The 19,118-nt window shown below is 41.5% G+C and overlaps 1 protein-coding gene and 1 pseudogene across 1 annotated transcript; one reads left to right on the top strand and one right to left on the bottom strand.

The window, feature by feature from the left end:
* Positions 1 to 588: 588 nt before the first annotated feature.
* On the bottom strand, positions 589 to 18,863 carry WDR82 (WD repeat domain 82). The gene is made up of 9 exons (XM_090284090.1): positions 18,492 to 18,863; positions 14,490 to 14,587; positions 12,111 to 12,177; positions 6,829 to 6,928; positions 6,232 to 6,348; positions 5,834 to 5,989; positions 5,331 to 5,400; positions 4,618 to 4,760; positions 589 to 3,613 (listed from the first exon to the last, which is right to left on the bottom strand). Exons 1-9 carry the CDS (start codon positions 18,650 to 18,652, stop codon positions 3,584 to 3,586), a joined length of 942 nt encoding a protein of 313 aa, XP_090140216.1. The 5' UTR covers positions 18,653 to 18,863; the 3' UTR covers positions 589 to 3,583.
* LOC150004878 (deoxyuridine 5'-triphosphate nucleotidohydrolase, mitochondrial-like) lies at positions 8,458 to 12,075 on the top strand (annotated as a pseudogene).
* Positions 18,864 to 19,118: the final 255 nt, after the last annotated feature.

Genomic DNA, 19,118 nt, shown 5'->3' with positions numbered 1-19,118 from the left:
GCTCTGAGGATAGAGCTAGATCATAGGCCCTAGGATTTACCAACTCACAAGCTAGGCAATGGGTTACCAAGCAATTGGCCAGGCCTCCTACAAAAACTGGCATAGGAGCCTCAGAGGCACCACTATCCTTGCCCCCCAGAAGCCAGAGCCTAGCAGCACAACTCTCATTCCAGCTAAAGACTGCCAATCTGATCAAGGGCTGAGGTTAACAATGGGGAAAAAAGATGCCCTGAGGTACATGCCAGGTGCAGTTTTTAAAGATCAAGTTTGGCTCAGGCTGGCCTTTCCCATCTTCATTCCTGACTTTATGATTGCTTATTAGAGGCTGGGGTTGAGGCAACCCAGGCTGCTATGTATTGAGGGCTGGATCTAGGGGGTTCCTCCCACCAGCCCATAAGCTTTAGTTGTCAAAGACAGTCAGGGTTAAGTCCCAGAGATCCCAACAATCCATCCACACAGCACTATATAGCAAGTCGCAGCGTGAGCCAGGAGACAACTCATCTTTTCTCCAACTCTAGGAACCAAGCAAACAATGCTTCAGAAACTCAATGGAAGAGGCTACAGCCATAAAATTCTGTTTAAGACAGATAACATGGAAAAAAATGTTTATGTTAAGTACAAAAGGGACATAAAATTGTATATACAGTAGAATAACAATGATGTAAACACACCAAAAATCTACACACAGAAATGTCTAGAGAAACATTTAACACCAAAAGATCAACAGTGGTACCATCTGGGTAGCAAACTGAATTCTTTCTAAAATTCTCAAATTTTCTTTAATAAGCATTAATTATAATTGCAACAGGGAAGTTTTTCCTTAAAAAAATAACCCACTGGCTGGTGGTTGAGCAGTGCAGTGTTACTGTCACATACAAATCATGGCTTTGGCCCTGACTTGAGTGGTAAGCGCCCCACCCCCACCCTCCACTGAGAACTCAAGCACCCCTAGCTCCCACTGAGAGCATCCTTGCAGCCACAGCCCTCAGCCTCTCTGGCCCACAGCCTTTTTTTCTCCCTCTATTCTGTGTAATTCCCACCACCCCATCATCTCCAGTCACTTCCAGCTGCATCTTTTCCCTTTCCTTCCCAACTCTAGCCACAAGCCCCCATAAATAAGAGGCCATGCAGGGCGTATTTCTAAAGGACATGGTATCTCAACTTTGGGCACACAGCTTAATAATACAAATCATTTTTTTGCTGACAGGCAAGTCGTGCTCGGTAGCTACTCTTGTTACAGATGTTAACTAAGCAGGTTTTCTTGTTAACCCAGTTCCAAGCAGTCTCTGAACAGTTATTCCTATCATGAATTTTCAACCCTGGAAAGCCAGGAATGGGAGTAACAGCTCAGATCATTTGGTTTCTAAAAAACGTCCCATCACTCTGAGATGGCAGAGCTATATACAGTGGACAATATCACAGAAGCTGCAGGTTCTAATCTATTTTGAGAAAGATGCATGCATGCCCCTTGACCTTCAAGTCTGAGGAACAAGTCAGAAAATAACTGCTGCGCTCGCCAGGTGGTTCAGTTGGTTGGAGCATCCTGTGCACCAAAAGGTTGCAGGTTCGATCCCTGGTCAGGGCACATATGTAGGTTGCAGGTTTGACCCTAAGTCAGGGCACATACAGGAGGCAAAAAAAATCGATGTTTCTCTTTCTCCCCTCCTCTAAAATCAATAAACATATCCTCAGGTGAGGATTAAAAATAAAAATCACTAAAAACAGTAATTGCTTGCAATTCAAACTATTCCTTCTACTGAACAGAGGCAGTAATGGCTTGCTTTCCCCCTAGCAGCTGTACACTCTTGGGCAAATCCTCTTAGACAAGTCATAACTCTTGTTCAGTCTGTTTCTGAATGTGCAGGGAATATGTTACCTGCTTAAACATTTGGGAATTTCGTGAAAAAACATGCAATTCATCCTGCTCTAAGAAGGCCGTGCAGGGGAAGAAAAGGCCATAAGCCAGCCGCAGTTCATCTCAACCCTGATCAGGCCCCTCTCCCAAGAGAAGGCAAGGAAAAGAAGAAAACAGACATAAGAGGTAAAGAGGAGTGACCTATAATTAGTAAAGAAGCCTCAAACTGAAATGGCCTGGTTCCAGCATTCTGTCCCAATACTGTAAGCCAGACACAGAAGGCATGCAAAAGTGACTGTCACACATATATAGGTGCAGACAGAGCATCACCAGGCAAAAAAGGGGGCTAATACTGCAGAGAGGGCCCCAAAGTGCGGCTTGAGGAACACAAGAGTCATCCCAAGACCCTCACTTAGCTGCCATGGGATTAAGCAAACACGTGAAGCTTTGCTTCATTCAGTCTCCTGAAGGAAAAAAATGTTACCAGGGAAGACTTACTAACACTTGTGGCAAATACTATCAGCAAGAATGCAGTCTTTCCCCCAGGCTACAGAACTCCATGTCTTTCAGCTATACTCTGAGAAATGACAGGTATCTTATATATATGCATACACACACACACACATATATATGTATGCACATACACACGGATATTTAAATGAAGGCGTACATACTGTCCTAAAATACAAACAACAGAAATCCCAGGTCATATATAAAAAGGCTAAATATAACATATAACACAGGCCTAGAGCCAGCTCATGGTTGGGAGCTGGGGAAGGGGGTGGTATCATCAGGAGACTATGTACACAATTTGTGGTGGGCAGGGAAGGCATCAGTGTAAACAACTCAGACTCACTCCACAATACTGGCCCACAGGAAAGTGTGATGTATCTTGTACAAAAATAGACTCCCATGTTGCTTTTGTACACCACCACACTGGGTAGGCACCCAGGAGGGCCATAGATTTGTTTTGATGAAAAGGGGCCACACTAGGTTACTGCTAAACCTCCCGGCCCACAAACTCACCTGCTACCCATCCCTCCCTTTCAAGCTCTTGGGCCTTTTCCCACCCAAAACCCAGAGCCTGAGGCATGTTTAGATCGCCCACCCTCAAATGACTAACTTGCAAGGCTTCATGGCAAGCAAGATCTTTCTGCATCTGTCCCTTTCTGACCCCAACATATATGAAGACTTATTTCTGAAAATGTTTGGCACCTAAGTAATATGATGGGTGTGGATTATACCACAATGACACAGGGGGACCCAGTAACAAGACATGCAGGGTGAGGGCAAGGGGCACTGAGCTGCTCTAGCATTTCAAAACCAGAACTGTGGCTTCCCATGCATTTATGGGGGTGGGAGAAAGTATGTGCAGGTTTAAGTAACTTCACCGGCTCCTCAGCAGCAAATACATTCAAAATTGAAGGTGCCTTAAAGGCCCCACTATACCCTAAATCATGAGTCTGGTCACTCTTCTGGAGGAGCTCAGTGCAGTAGACAACTAGAAAATCTGCATCCCAATTGAGTCTGCCACACCAAGAATCCTTTTGAAGAAGCTTGGCAAAGTAATTTTTTTCTTTTGAGCAGATGTACAGCACATCCATGGGAAGGCCATGTGGAAGAATGCTCTCCAGCCCAGTCAAATGATCCAATACCACTATTATCTCAGTCCCGTTCTTTTCCTGCTGGCCACCCTCACTGTACAGAAACAGCTGAATAGCATCAGGGTCAGTCATCAATGGTGGGCAACCAGAAGGCCTGGAAAAAGAACAGGACAAGTCAACTTAAGCCAAGCCTCTCTTAACTGCTGAGGGTTCTTTACCCCTTCCCACAACATCAAGCTGCCCAACCCCAATGGTGGAGTAGTTATAGCTGGTCCCTCCCAACCAACTGACCGACCGACTGACCAACCGACCAACCGACTGACTCACTCACTCAGGCAATCTATGGAGAAACACTCTCCACTTTACATGAAAGCAAACTGGTTCTGTTTCCCTCCAACACTGTATATCTTCCACCACAGTGGCCCAGTGGTGAGGAAAAAAAATGAGTGCTGTACAGGAGGTGGGGGTCTGGTTAACCTGGCCTCACTGCTAACACACCAGGTGACCTCAAACAGGCCCTCACCCTAGTGGGCTGTACAAAAGTGAGAGGAATTGGACTGAACAGTTTTGTTGTACTTTTTTCTGACACTGTTTTCTTAGTTGAAGGTGGCAGGGAGGATTCTGGGTAGGCTAGTAGTGAAGTGCCTCATCCCTGAATACTCAGGTAGCTTTAGAAGATGCCAAGAGGAAACTGGCAGCCAGTGTTATCTAGAAAGAGATAGGGCCTGGAGAAAATTCTAAGTGGTAAGTTATGATCAACTACAAAACTTTCTGAGGAATTCGGCATAAACTGACAGAAATGAAAAACTGACAGAAATGGAAAACTGAAAGGTTGCAGTCACAAAAGACTTGTTCAAAGTATTTTAAGAAGCCAAAAAGCTATCAAGCATAGCCCAGGTAGTTTGAGCATAAAACCAGAAGCCAGAGCTAAAAATTGTCCTAAAACCTCCCAGGATCTCAGAGGTGATCCCAGATCTTCGAAAGAAGAGTAAAGTGGAAGATCAGCCCAACCAGAGATCAGAGAATAAGAGGTGAAACAGGGAAGCAACCAGTTGAGAAACATAAACTTGGATGCTTATAACGTACCTATTTAGAACACAGCTTGCTCACTGAAACACCCACAACCCAACTGAAGGACATCTCCCACTGTTCACATACCATGTTTGAACATGCACTGGCAAAGGTCATGAACTTGGGGTTGAACTGCAAACAGGTTATAGGGCCTGTATGTTTGCCATCCAACACAGCCACTTTTATACCACTCTCTCCATTCCAGACGTGGATCTTGCCATCCTCCGAACCTGAAGAGAATGATCAAGAAACATACAACAGCTCAAGGCCCAATACAAAGACAAGAGGGAAAAAGACACAGATTGACATCTAGAAAGAGGCCATGTTTCAGAACCCTCAGCAGAAACTGGAAGGAAAAAGGCAGTGAAGAAAACACACTTTGGGGATTGATCTTGACCCTAGTTTTTTGTCACTTCCCCTCTGACTTCAGTTTTCTCATTAAAAATTGGGGCTAAAGATCATTGCACTACCAACATTTAGCCATTAAAATGACTGAAAGCAGGATTATATCAGAAAGTTAGTATTACTAGTAAAAGTTAGTATTACTAGTAGGACAGTGCTTGTAGAGTTTTAACTCTAATGCTAGTCCAGGGAAGTCCAACATTAATGCCAGTTCCCAGTAAAGAACTGCAAAGTCAGAATAGTTTAAAGACACTATACCTTTGACATACTGTGCTACACAGAAATCTGAGAACATCTAGCAGAAGGATAGTAAATAATATGTTAAAGATAATAAAAATAATATAAATGCAATCTCAGTACCAGAAAAATAACCCCCAAGGAGGATAAAGGACACTTACCAATCATAATAAACTGGGAGTCTGGTGTAAACGAGGCCTCCAGTGTGACAGCTTTGCTGTTGGCATAACCCTAAAAACAGAAGAACAATTCTCTTGTCAAAGTGCCATTAACAAAATGTAACTGCCTAGAAATACTGACCTAGCAGACTCATCACCTCCATTTCTGTGAAGCCCTCTCCTCATGCACAGTGCTACCAAGGTTCTAAACTTGGCCACCACCCTTTACAATTCACCCGTTACACCCAACTCCATACTCAAGAGGGCAAGAAAATATTTGTGATCAAGAATAACTTTAAATCTAAATGCTAAACTTAGGTCACTGGGTGAGAAGTGAATGTCTTAGAATCCAAGAGAAATACATTCATGTGCAGGAAGAAAATGCAAGCCCATGTCTCAATCAGTGAGTTCAGGATAACTGCTCGTCTCCACTAACCAGCTAACACAATTCTCAGCCCAGAAGGTATGAACATGGAAGGAGCCATGCTGAAAGGTCGTTAGCTTACCCCAAACGTGTGCATCACCACTCCTTTGAATGCGTCAATGAGACGGATGAAGCTGCCGTTGGTGGAGATGAGGATGAGTTTGCCATCATTGCTGAACTTAAGTCCTGTCCACTCACAAGTCCGATCATACTGCATCTTAAATGTTGCAAATGGCCCCTGCAAAAGATAAAAAGTAGCAACCCCAGGCCCAAGGCACACCCATAATTCCTTTGCAAGAGCCAATTCTTATTCCATCCCTTTAGATTCCTTTTTCACTAGGGAAAACAGAAGATTAACTACTGCTATGACCCTCTCCAATATCTACCACATGTCTTCTACCATGAAAAAGGTTTTAAATGTCCATTTTACTCTTCAAAACTTCTATAATATCAAGATAGCTTAAAGATTCAAAAATTTACCTTATCAAAAGAGCGAAGGTCATAAAGTTTAACCATTTCAGAATTGACACCTGCAGCAAAAATTAACCCTTCTGGATCAAAAGAGCAAACTGGTTTGCCTTGTAGATGCATGAGGCCCTAAGAAAAAAGAAATAAGAAAAAAAGTTAATGAACCTAGGATACTACACCTACAAAATTTACTTTTCCCAGAGAAAACTAACAAAGGGACACAAACAGATACCAGCCAACCTACAAGACTGAAAAAGTAAAACTAAAATAAGGCTTTTAAAACATAGGTCTCCATACAACTCATTTCAGATCAACCTCAACTACAGTATACAATTTTACAGACAATGAATTCTAAAAAATCCCTTGAGGCTAAAAGGCTCTGAGAAAACTGTTTATTAAAGCAATAAGCCACAGAGCACAATGCAATATGCACTGGATTAGGGTAGTTCCTTAATTACCAGCTACCTACCGGGAAACAGGATTTTCTCCAAAGTTTAAAAAGACTGGGATTCCAGAATGGAACCACTGCATCCCCTCTTCCTTGAGAGGGTGAGTTGATGAGAGTGCCTACCATAGAAAACACTAGAAGTGTAACAGAGGTACCATTACCTGGCAGTTAGGAGACCGGAGATCCCAGAGTCGAATGGTCTTATCGAGAGACCCAGAAATGAAAGTGTCATCCACAGGTGACATGGACAAGGCCACCACCCTGAAATACACAGAGATAAATAGGAGTTGAAGCAAAATATTTACAAAAATTGGATGTGGCCCTGGCCAGGTGACTCAGTTGATTGGAGCATCGTCCAGTGCACCAAAAGGTTGCAAATGCAACCTACAGTCAGGGCACATACCTAGGGCGCAGGTTCGATCCCTGGCTGGGGCATGTATAGGAGGCAACGGATTGATAGTTTCTCTTTCTCTCTCTCTCTCTCTCTCTCTCTCTCTCTCTCTCTCTCTCTCTCTCTCTCCTGTCTCTCTCTCTCTCCACTTCCTCTCTCCTCTCTCTCTCTCTCAAATCAGTAAACATCCTCAGGTGAGGATTAAAAAAATATATATATATATATGAACTCTAAATCACTCTACCGGCCTACCTATATACCAGGTCTCTCCAAACATCTACTTTAAGGAACACACTACATAAGCAATCTGGAATAATCAAAGGCAACTAGAACAATGAAAAAGCAACTTAAAGCTATAGCACAAAAATGTATGATTCCAACGCAAATCAAACCATAAGAAGATATCACTTCACAACCACTACCATAGCTATAAGGTAACAGAGAGAGAGAGAAATAACAAGTGTTGGTAAGGATGTGGAGAAGTTGGAGCCTTCATACATTGCTGGTGGGAATGTAAAATGGCACAGTTCCTTCGGAACAGTTTTATCATTCCTCAAAATATTAGTTGCTACATGACCCAGAAATTACAATAAAAAAAAAAACATATGTCCACACAAAAAAGTACATATGCTAACAGCAGCATTATTCTTAATAGCCAAAAACTGGAAACCCAAATGTCCATCAACTAATGAATGGGTATGTAAAATGTGGTGTATTCCATACAATGGAATATCATTCGGCATTAAAAAATGAAGTACTGGTTCATGTTACAGTATGTATGAACCTTGGAAACATGGTGACAAAAGGCCACACATTGTCTGATTCTATTTATACAAAATGTCTAGAAGAGGCAAAGCTATGGAGACAGAAAGTAGATTGATTAGTGGTTGCCAGGGACTGGGAGTGACTGCTAATGAGTACAAAGTTTCTCTTTGGAGTGATGAAAATGTTCTGGAATTAAGATAGTGGTGATGGTTTCCCAACTTTGTAAATAATAAAAAACCACTGAACTGTATACTTTAACAAGGGTAATGACCTATATCTCAATTTAAAAAAAAAAAGAGGCATGATAACTAGAGGTTTTTGGATTAAATACTCTAAACCTGAGTGGCATCACCATCACCTGGAGGGTGAGTTAAAACAAAGATTGCTGGGATCCACTGCCAGAACTAACCCAGTAAGGTCTGTATTTCTAACAAGCTCCTAGGTGATGGGGAAACTGCTGGTTTGGGCTTAAAATTACAGAGCTGCAGGCCTGTAATAGTTGGTGACAGCAACTATATTTCTGATATGGGTCCCTTTTTATGATTGTACCATTAAGAACCGCTCACATAAAAACATTTCTTCCAAGGGCTCATCCTGAGCTCTCGTCCCCTATTGCTGGTGTTCTCGCTCTGCCATGCTCTGCTCTGAAAAGATACCCTCCACCTGCCCAACATTTGGACCTGGCCTACAGAGAAGGACCACAGAGTATGCCATGGCCCCAAACATGGGATCCTTGAGGAACAAGCTACAACCTACACAGTATCTGTAACTCTAAAGTACCACCTTTGGAGAAAGCCCTTGTGAAAAATGACATTCAGATGGCTCTTCCTTCTGGATGTTATGGACGAGTAGTTCTACATTCTGGCTTGATGACAAAACATTTCATATCTATAGAAGCTCGTAAGAGAGATGAAGATTACAGAGGAGCCCTGGCCAGATATCCAGGTAGTTAAGAGCTTCATCCTGATATGCCAAAGTTGTGGGTTCAATCTCCAGTCAGGACACATAGCAAGACGCAACCAATGCATGCATACACATAAATAAGTGGAACAACAAATTGATGTCTGTCTCTCTCTAAAACTAAATAATTTCTTGAAAAGATTAGAGGAAATGTAATGTGCATGTTGTACTGTTTCATTTTGACAAAGTCTGAAGTAAAAAAGGTGATTTAATTGCAAAGCTCATTTGTGAATGGATTTTTAACAATCTAGAAATAGAGGAAATTCAAGTTCTTTTTAAAAAAGATTTCTATTCCTTTTTAGAAAGAGGAAGAGAGGGAGAAAGAAAGGAGAGAAACATCGATGTGCAAGAGATACATTGATCAGTTGCCTCTCGCACACCCCCAACTGGGGACCTGGCCCAAAACCCAGGCATGTGCCCTGACCAGAAATTGAACTGGCAATCTTTCGGTTCTCAGGCCAGCACTCAATCCATTGAGCCACACCAGCCAAGGTTCAAGTTTTGAATGGTCCTAAAAGGGGTTCAGGAGGTTTTGGTTTCACTAGAAAGAACTGAAATCTATGCTGTGAATAGAAAATGAGAAAATTTACTTTCCTTCAAATTTACTTTACTTTTTTCTTTAAAAAAATGTTTTTTTCCAAAACAAATAATTCTTCCCATATAACTTAACTAACATTTCCACTAGCTCCCCAACTTAAAATTTTTAAATAGCCCTGGCTGGTGTAGCTCAGGCCTGCAAACTAAAGGGATACAAGTTCGATTCCCAGTTGGAGCACACGCCTGGGTTGTGGGCCAGGTGCCCAGTTGGGGGCGTGCAAGAGGCAACCACACACTGATGTTTCTCTCCCTCTTTCTCCCTCCCTTTCCCTCTCTAAAAAAGAATAAATAAAACCTTTAAAAATTTTTTAAATATATTATAAGCCAAAACTTCCTAGGAATGCTAAAGTGATATTAAAACAGTGAGCAAAATGTATCTAGATAAGAAATTTTATGCCATGGTATTCAGGTCAATAGCTCAGAGTCAGTCTATTTGGCACAAGACTCTACGCTTAGAAGTACAGGGAATACAAAGAGGAATAATACCTCAATTCTACAGAAGCTTAACTATCTAGTCCAGAAACTCCAAAAGAGGGTCAGGGGAGGCTTTCTGGTAAAAAGCAGTGCCTATGGTAAATAGGGTTTCAGTGGAGATGCTTTTCCAGAAGGTGCAAAATGGGAAGGCATGAGGCATAGGTTCAGTTCACCTCAACTGGGAGATAATGCTGGAAAACGGGTCAGAACGAAAGGGAGGAGAAGTTGGCTCCAAGGGAAAGGAGCAGGTAGATGTGGGGAACCATTAAGACTTCCTGAGGGAGGCTGTGAAGTGGTCAAAAGTGTAATACAGGGTGCTGAAGCAGGAAAATGAGGGATAAGGAGGTTAATTAGGATGACAATAATTCATCTGACAGGGTATAAGCCAGAACAGAAAGAAGTCGGGAAGAGAGTGACACAGGAGGTTAAAGCTAGGTAGAATCAATACAATTTAACATCTCACTGGATGTGAAGGGAGGGGAAAGGAGTGGAGACAATAAAGGCTTTTAGAGTCCAGAGACCTGAAGGGCACAGAGATGAGGAAACATCAGGTAGACAGGAGCTGGCCCAAAGAATAGAACAATGATGGATGGAGTGCTGGGTCTGTTGGGATGGGGTACAGAAGAGACAGACATCTGTGTAGATGTATATAAAATCTGGAGGTGGAAGTTGAATCTGGAAATCATGACAAACATGGGCTAAAAATACCGATTTAGGAAGCCATCTGAGTAGAGATGAATGAAATCAGCGGTGATATTTGTAAAAACACCAAGGGGAAAAAACGAGAATAAAACCTTGTTTATTTTAGAGTCAAGGGAAGAGAGAAGCCAAGAATAGCAAGAATAGAACCAAGATGGGAAAAGTCACCTGCCAAAGGAAAAAAAAGTTTTACTAAGAGGATGAGCACCCACAAAAAAAGAAAAAGGGAAAAGGGAAGTAAAATAGCTTGGAAAAAGCCCCCGAGATGACTTTGGGACTAGACTGAGAGTGATTTAAACCATGAATAATTGTGAGGAGGTAAAGATGGAAATTCAGATTAATTTGTGTCTGCGACAGTAAGAGAGTGGGTGATAGGCTCAAAAAATAGATGTAATATAAAGAAGACCAAGTAAGTTTGTAGACAGCCAGGAAAAGTCCAGTTAAGGAGATGAAAGGAAACAGAAAAATTGGTTTTGTCAAGAAAGGCTACTTCTTTCTCAAGAAAAGCATTCCAAGGAAGAGAGGAATTTAGGTGGAAGAGAATCTGAAAAGAATTCATTTTGGATGGCCTTGGTTTTGTCAAAAATAAAAAAAAGAGAGAGAGAAAGTCATCTAAGAATCAGGAGGTCAAGAGGCTGGATCGTTGGAAATACTGGAATTTTGACTGCAATCAACTCTAAATTACCGATAGTACCTTCATGAACATTAATTCGATTACAAACAAGCAAAAACATCTACTTCTCACAAGCCATTCTTTGTGTACAACTACAGTAACCAATAGCTGCCACCTCTTACCTTGAGCAACATAGAAAGGCCCTACCCACTCCGAAGTACAGCCTGGCTCTCGCTACACCACCTGTCAGGGTTCTCTACCACTCCAAGCCTTACTTGTTTTCTGTACATTTGCAAATAAAAGCAGGAAGAAATACACCCCCCCCCCCGTAATTAAAATATCATCTAAGGGAAAATGCTGTTTAACATTCAAACAAAACTTGAAAAACTACAGAGAAAAAATAATATGGAAATTGGGGTAGGAGACAGAGAAAAGCAACCTACATTACAAAAAAAAATAAGAAAACAAGCTTCTTGATTTTCAAAAGTCACAGAGGACAATTATTAATTTTTTTGCACCATCATTAAGATCCTCATATAGAATATGTTTGTGCAGAGCAGGAGCATACGGAAATGGGGACCACCTATACTAGAAGGCCTCATATATGTACAAGAGCCTTTCATTAAGGGACATCTGATATTTGGGGTTCCTAAATGCTAGCTTTTTTTTAATACATAGGCTTCCACTGAATATCTTAAATCTACCTTTTTTCCTAATTATGTTTTAATTGTGATTTCAGTTTATGTATGAAGTCCTACCCCCCCTACCTCCACAACCTTGGCTAATCAAGAGTTGACTGGGTAGGGGTTAACAAAAGACTAAGATGAATGCCAAACAGCAGTGAGGAACTAGCTTTAGTTCACTGATAAAATCTCTCCATTCTTCTCTTGTCTGAACCCTTAGGGATAAAAGCACTATCTACTTCTATAACACTTGGGTCTTACCTTTTGCTATGTCCAGGAAAATATCTGATGTATTTGTTGTCATGCAAGGACAGGTAACGAATAGTATCTGTAAGAAGACAAATAAGGCACGATGATAATTTTTAAAGAAATTTATTTTGTATTTTCATCTTAAAAAGACAAGGTCAAAGAATTCATTGTTGTCCATAACCCAAGCAAGATGTGAATAAATAGTGAATAATTCCTTTCCACAGCTGAAGAGTGGACACTACAAATTTGGCATCATTCAAAAGCAGAGTTCTTAAATTGACAGCCTATAAGGCAATGACCTCACCTGAATGTTAACTGTATATACAATTTACACTAAAACTAAACAAAATGGAAAGAGAAGTAATATTCTACGTACTTCCTTTCTAATTAACCAACTATCCATCTGCCAGTCCTCTGTGCATCAGAGCAGTAAGTTAAAAAGAAGTGAGAAAATTTGGGTTTAAAAGATATCAAGACATTTCAAAACAAAACTCATGATCTATACCAACAAGTCACAACAATGAGATTTTGACAATATCAAGGAAAGGAATAATTGTAGATTTGTGCTTCAGTAAAATAAGACACTTAAAAACCAAATGATTCCATCTGAAAAAATGAACAAAAATATGGTGGTGGGAAGGAAATGAAGTGCCATAAAGAACAGAACTGAAATGTACCTTTCCTCTAAAAAAAAAAAAGACTATGAACAAGGAATAATTGTTGAGAAAGGGGTAATAGGAAATGATGCCAAAATACAGAAAGGAAAGCATACAAAGAACATTCTGAAGGCAAACAGAACATAGGAACAAAGATGTTGAAGCACCAAGTCATCCCAATGGTTTACTTTCTAATAAGAGGGCATTTAACCTGGGACAGGGTATGTTCCAAAACTGAACTCTACACGGTTTTCCTTGAATACATCTTCTCGAATAACAACTACAAAGTTGTTCTATTGTCTTCCTTGTTGCTCTATTGCTAGGAGCTACTCACCTGCCCTAAGCAGAAAAAGGCTTCCTCCCCATTACCTGGATTCCCAGAGATGAGCAGGGCGTCGCCATCCTCTCCGCCCCACTCGGTAGCTGGCGCACTGTTCCTGGCAAGGCAGTGGCCTGTACAGTTATCTCCTGTACCGGGTGGTATCATAGACCCTCAAACTGTACAAACTACTACCTCAGCCTGGAATCAGGCAAAAGGAAACGAAGCGTTGGAGGAACTCTTCAGGATGCACTTGAGACAGGAAAGGCAACATCCTCACATCAGAGGCCTGGCAGCAAAGCTGCAAGTGCCACACATTTGCCCCTTCTTGAACCATATTTGGACAATTCTTATTCAATCACCCAGAAAAACACCCCAAAAGAAGAAATATACCAGTCATGCAGATGTTCAAACAGATATGTTTCCTCAGGATCCTAATGTTTTATATTCTTGTCCAAAAGCATCAAATGCATTCTTACTTAGAAAACCACTTCTGAAATAGAGGCATGAAAAGTAGAAATAATATACTTACTAAAAGTCAAGTGAAGGCAGGAAAATCTCAGTTAAAAAAAAAAAACCAAAAACTTCTGCCCATCAGCTCTGGGCCAGGCATAGCCAAAATAGCAGTCTAGGCAATCTTTGTTGAATGACATTAGAAAAATCTTACCACACAAAAAGTGAAACAATCAATAAATCAATGAGATTAAGTTAAAAAAAATTTTTTAAGGTGTCCTAACATGAAAGTGTTATTGCTTTATCCCAAGTGAAATGCAGGTAAAAACAGACACCACTTATTAAAGAAATTCACAAGTTTAATATCTAAAAATAACTCTTTACTCTTTAAAGTCATTAGCTTCATTTAAAGTAAAAAGGGAAAAGAATAAAATTCAGATAAAAATTGTTCCCATTATCAAAGATAACCAAAGTCAAGACACTGTCCTTTATGACACAGACCATAAAAGACTGGCATACACCAAAAACTCAGTTCTAAGATCCCCTAAATTATCACAGCTCAAGAATTTGTGAAAACTTTACCTAAATCACAGTATTTTGAAGAGGAGATACTATTGTTTACCACTTGCTGTGTGTCAAGTATTCTTTCCTTTTATTTGCTCTAAAAGTATTCTTTTTAAGTTTCAAGAAGTAAAAACCATAAATGCATTATTTGTTGCTTTCTATTTCCAATTTCCACTCTAAACTAAAGACCTTTCACACTTAGTTTCAAGTCCTTCAAAGGCAGTAGTGGTGTGCCTCCAGCATCTTTTCAGTGATATCAATGTTAGCACTGCTAACATCATAGGGAAATATTTAACTTAAAGTAACTACAACCAAAACAAAAGTAGTCACAAAGATTCCATGAACTATATACAACAAAGGAAACCATGACCATAGCTCCTAAAAAGAGGACTTGCTTACCGTCTATTTTGTTAGAGCTGTAAACGACTGTGTTTGCTGCATGAGTGTATCTTATGAGGTCCACGCCATATTTCTTACTGTACAGGGTTCTCTTTGGTCTGATAAGGAAATGGACAGAGAAAGAAAACCATCAAGATCCACCATCACAAAAATCTGGGATTTTCATAAAAAGAAAAGCACTTGAATGATGTGGCAAGGGTGAGGATTCTTGGGAAGCTCTAGCACTGGAAAAACACAGAATTTCTTTCAAAAGGGAAGAAAACAAATGGAATCGATCAAATGCAACAGCCTTTAATCTCTGAATACCTAATGCCATGGTTAGGACGTGGAATAAATCTGAGGGTTCAATTCAGTCTTTACTACAATGTTCAAAAGCCAGCTTTCAGAAAAAGTGCATCTATTTGGGAAGAAAGGGACACAAAAAACACAAGTCATCCTGATAACAAAAAGGGGTATGGAGGCCAGAACTTACTGTTTACCCTTCCTATTATTACCTGCTGTTGCCCCTATCCTACAAGTCCAAAGCACTTACTGAGCCTTTTGAAAGGCAAGCCTAACTCTCCTTAACAAAACTAGTCATTGGTTGTTTTCTTTTTACTTTAATGTAAAATCACACACTTCCAAGCTAGAGGACATCAATCCATTTGTTGAAGTTGCTTAAACGTCTTCCTCTAGAGAAGCTTGAAGATCAAGCTCAAGCCTAATTCAGCAAAATCATTAACCAAAAACTTCAGAATGTTCTACGCGTAGGTGTAGGAGGATTTCATAAATCCTTTACCAATGTTTACCAAGAGTTCCAATTTATGAAGTTCATTGCATCATTAATGCAAAATCTTCTTGGCACAGATGCTACACAATCAGATGACTTGGGTATAGCTTTAAGAAGTCTACCATTTTCGCTTTCAATATTTGTTAGTTTCAGTGATGTTAAGGGCTTTCCTACATAAAACCTATTTCCAAACAAGACTTCTCATTCCAAATGCACTGGATTTTCCATGTTCTTACCATTACTGCTAAAAAGTTCAGCTCAGAGGCTGCCTAATCAAGTACTATGACCAGGGTTGTGCATTGGGGTTACCTACTGTGTGGTGGTAACCAGTATGTAAACAAGTGAGAATAAGCATGAGTATGTGCCTTCTCTCAAAAGATGGCTGACTTTGCCTCTACAAGTGAAAGAAGCTTACTTATCCCAGTATCTCAGTCTATCTACAACAGTAGAGCCTAAAGAGCAAATGTTAAAAGTGTGTAGTATAAGGAAAATTTTCAGTCCCTCTTATATATAGTGTATTTGTCCCAAATTTATCAGTAACTCTAACCTGAGTTTTGTTGTTAATAACAGAAATCTTTACCACATATCATTTCCAAGTTTGAAAGCAAATTTCTAATGTGTTTCATCCATTTCAGAGGATCTTTGCAAAGCCCAGGAACATTTTTTCACAAATAGTTTGATAAGTTTCTCTCCACGAACTATGATTATCAACTATGAATAAATAATATTAAAGTCTTCCCTTGGAATAATTTGCATCACCTACCACAGATAATATCCTTCATATTCTCTCAACTTGAAAAAAATCACAGTGGATGAACTCCATTATATAAAAAGTTTAAATGAATAGTAAATTAGAAAACATTTAGCTTTTAGCCATTTTCAAACTCCCAAATTCTATCACTAGTACCAGCTAATAAAGATACTATGCTTTACAAGGAAACAACTTTTCGTCCAATATTGGTTTGACCCACACCAGTGGCAAATTTTTTCTTCAAATTACCACTTAGGATCATGGACTCCTAGAAGCTAAGAGGTCATCTAACATCCAGAGGAGTGATCTGACCAATGTCACATACCTGGTCACAAGGCCAAACTAGAACTCAGGTCTCCTGAACTACCAGGCCACTCTCCTGCCACAGATCATAATAAAACAAGATCAAAATTACTTGATAAGAGAAAACTTTTAAAAACATGCCCTACACTATTGTATCACTATTTAATTTCTTAATTTGGATAACTGCTCTGGTTATAGGTATAAGAGAATGTTCTTGTGCTTAAGAAAACCATGTTTCAGGGATCTATGTTTAGGAATAAAGGGCTTGATAGCTCCAACTTCCAGAAAAAATGCATATATATAAACATGTACATAGAGAATAAGCAAATGGGGCAAAATGTAATCAATTATTTGATCATATGGAAGTTCTTCAGAACAGCACGGTTAACTTTTCTATGAATTAATAACTACATAACAATGCTACATAAGTGAATAAATGACAGTAGTCATAAAATTAACATTTTTATGTTAATTTGTTTAACAAGACAGGACTTAAATCACTGCCATCGCTTCCAACAAGTGAAAGTTACAAGACAAACTATGAAGAAATACTATCACAACCTTTATTTCCTTTGAATGAGGCTATACATCTCCATCCTCGGGTTCCAGAGAGGTTCTAATCTACGCACAAGCACTAAACATTTCAAGTAAGCCAGTTTCAAATAACTTTTAGTTCCAGAATCCCACAACAGACCCCCACCCAGCTTTATATGTTAACTCTCTCTTCCAACCTGATTCAAGTAGCCAGCCGTGGACAGCAGACCATACACTAAATGAATTAAACTGACTCAAATAACTCAGGATCGGTCCAGCTAACAACTTCTCTCTTCCCCCAGGACCACCACTACAGGCAACCCTCCCACATACTGCAGGCAGATCCACAGCCAGTTACATAACACTCCTTCATAGCCCCAGTGGGGAAAAAATGAGAACATTATGGCTCAGACCAAAACACAATTACTTTAGATAAGTAAACTCACAAACGAAGACACAAGTTCCAAAAGAAAGTTTATAGAAGACATGAGCGCTTTGGGGTTTTTTTTTTAAGGCAAAAGAACAGTTGGAGCAGACAGAGGAAAAACCCAAAGATTCAAAAGATCTGGAACCAGGCAACAAAATGAAGTCTGACAAAACCAAACATCTGCAAGCCTTGCTTGGAAAACGTAGCTGGACGGAAATCAAATTTAGCCTAAACCAGTTTCTGCTCCAAAACAGCACACAATTTAGCAAGGATTTCAAAAAAAATAAGTCTACAGGGGTGAGGTGAAGCTGACAAGGTCCCCAGGGGAAAAGGCAAAAAACGCTGTGCTTACAAGATTTTGCAGAGATGCAGGTGTGGTGGACTTGGGGCAACGTAGCAATTTCAGGATCAGACTAGACTCGGAATTTTGGTAATTCCAAGTGAACCATAAAGTGTAGGTTTTTTAAGCATAAGAAGAAGCGAAATTGTTATACGGTGCTTTCTTTGTTCTAATGGAAAGTTCACAATCAGGTCGGGATGGGACAGCCAAATTTGTTTGTCTGGCAAAAAGTAAAAGTTTCAGGTGTTGCTAAAAAGTTCACTTATAAGCATGGGCGTTGGTTCTTTAGGAATCAGAACATGATTTGGAACAGAAAGGGAAGGCTATGGGCCCAAAGAAGCACGACAAATAAATCCTGACTGCTAAGAACTGCAACCCACGCGGCCTTCCGGCAGAAAGGCCGCGGGAAGCTGAGGGACAAGGAATGGGCGGAATGCCAGAGCTGAATCGAGGTCACCTAAGAGAAGGCACAGAGAGCTGTTGGATGAGGCCGGAGAGCAGCCTCCGCGGTTCTGCGCTGGAGACAGAGCCGACAGGCACCTTAGATAAGAGTACGAGGGACCAAAAAGCTACCTTCTGGGGCCGGGGTGAGCAAACCAGACGCTTAAAGGTCAAGGTCAAGGTGGGATTTGGCAAGAGATGTAGAAACGCTCTCCGTAGAGACCTAAGACATACAAAATAATAATACTATCATTACTATATTTTTTAAAAAGAAAAAAGGTCTCCTGGACGGCTCAGGAGTGGAAGTGGCCCTGGCAGGAGCCAGTGCAAAATAGGCGGGGGCCGGAGTCGGGGCGGGGAGCCGGCGGCGGGGCGAGCCACGAGAGGGAGGGAGGGAGGCACTCAAGACTCGGGCCCAGGGCCACCGCCGCACTCACTTGCCCTCCTGGCAATCATAGAGCACGATGGAGTCGTCGTCGCTGCTTGAGATGACCGTCTCGCCATTAGGGCTAAAGTCGAAGCAGTTAATCTTGTCCGAGTTCTCACGGAACACCTTGGCGACGCGGAAGCTTCGCAGCACGCCGTCTGTCAGCTTCATGGCGGCGGCTGCTAGAGGCGGCAGCGGCGGAGCAGGGCCGGGGCGGGGCCCCGCGACGAGCGGGCAAGCGAGCGGGCCGGCTGCCGAGGGGCCGACCCAGAAGAAGCGAGCGCCGCGCCGGCGGAGAACAGAAGCGCGGCCAAGTGTCGGGCCGCCTCCTCCCCACCCTCTTCGTGCTCGTGTAACTTTCCTCTGCCCGGACTGTAAGGCCTCCCCGTTTCTCCTCACGATAGGATCAGGAGCAACCAGCGCGGTATCTGCTCATTGTGTCCGCCATCTTGGGGCGACAGGCTGAAGCCGAGAGCGAGGGACCTCACCGCGGCGCATGCCGGGAAAAGGGGAGGTGGGGCGGTGACGTAAGTACGGCCGGCGAAAAGTGGAGTTGGGGGATGGCTGGAGGCAGCGATTTTCCGCGCGGCTGTGAGGCCGGAAAGGTGAGGAAGCCCACGGCTTTTCCCAGTGGGCC

The sequence above is a fragment of the Furipterus horrens genome, unplaced genomic scaffold (assembly GCF_987537825.1).
Source record: "Furipterus horrens unplaced genomic scaffold, mFurHor1.1.pri manual_scaffold_7, whole genome shotgun sequence".
Lineage (NCBI taxonomy): Eukaryota > Metazoa > Chordata > Mammalia > Chiroptera > Furipteridae > Furipterus > Furipterus horrens.
Note: the sequence above shows the minus strand (reverse complement) of the source record. Positions and strands in the feature narration are given on the sequence as shown.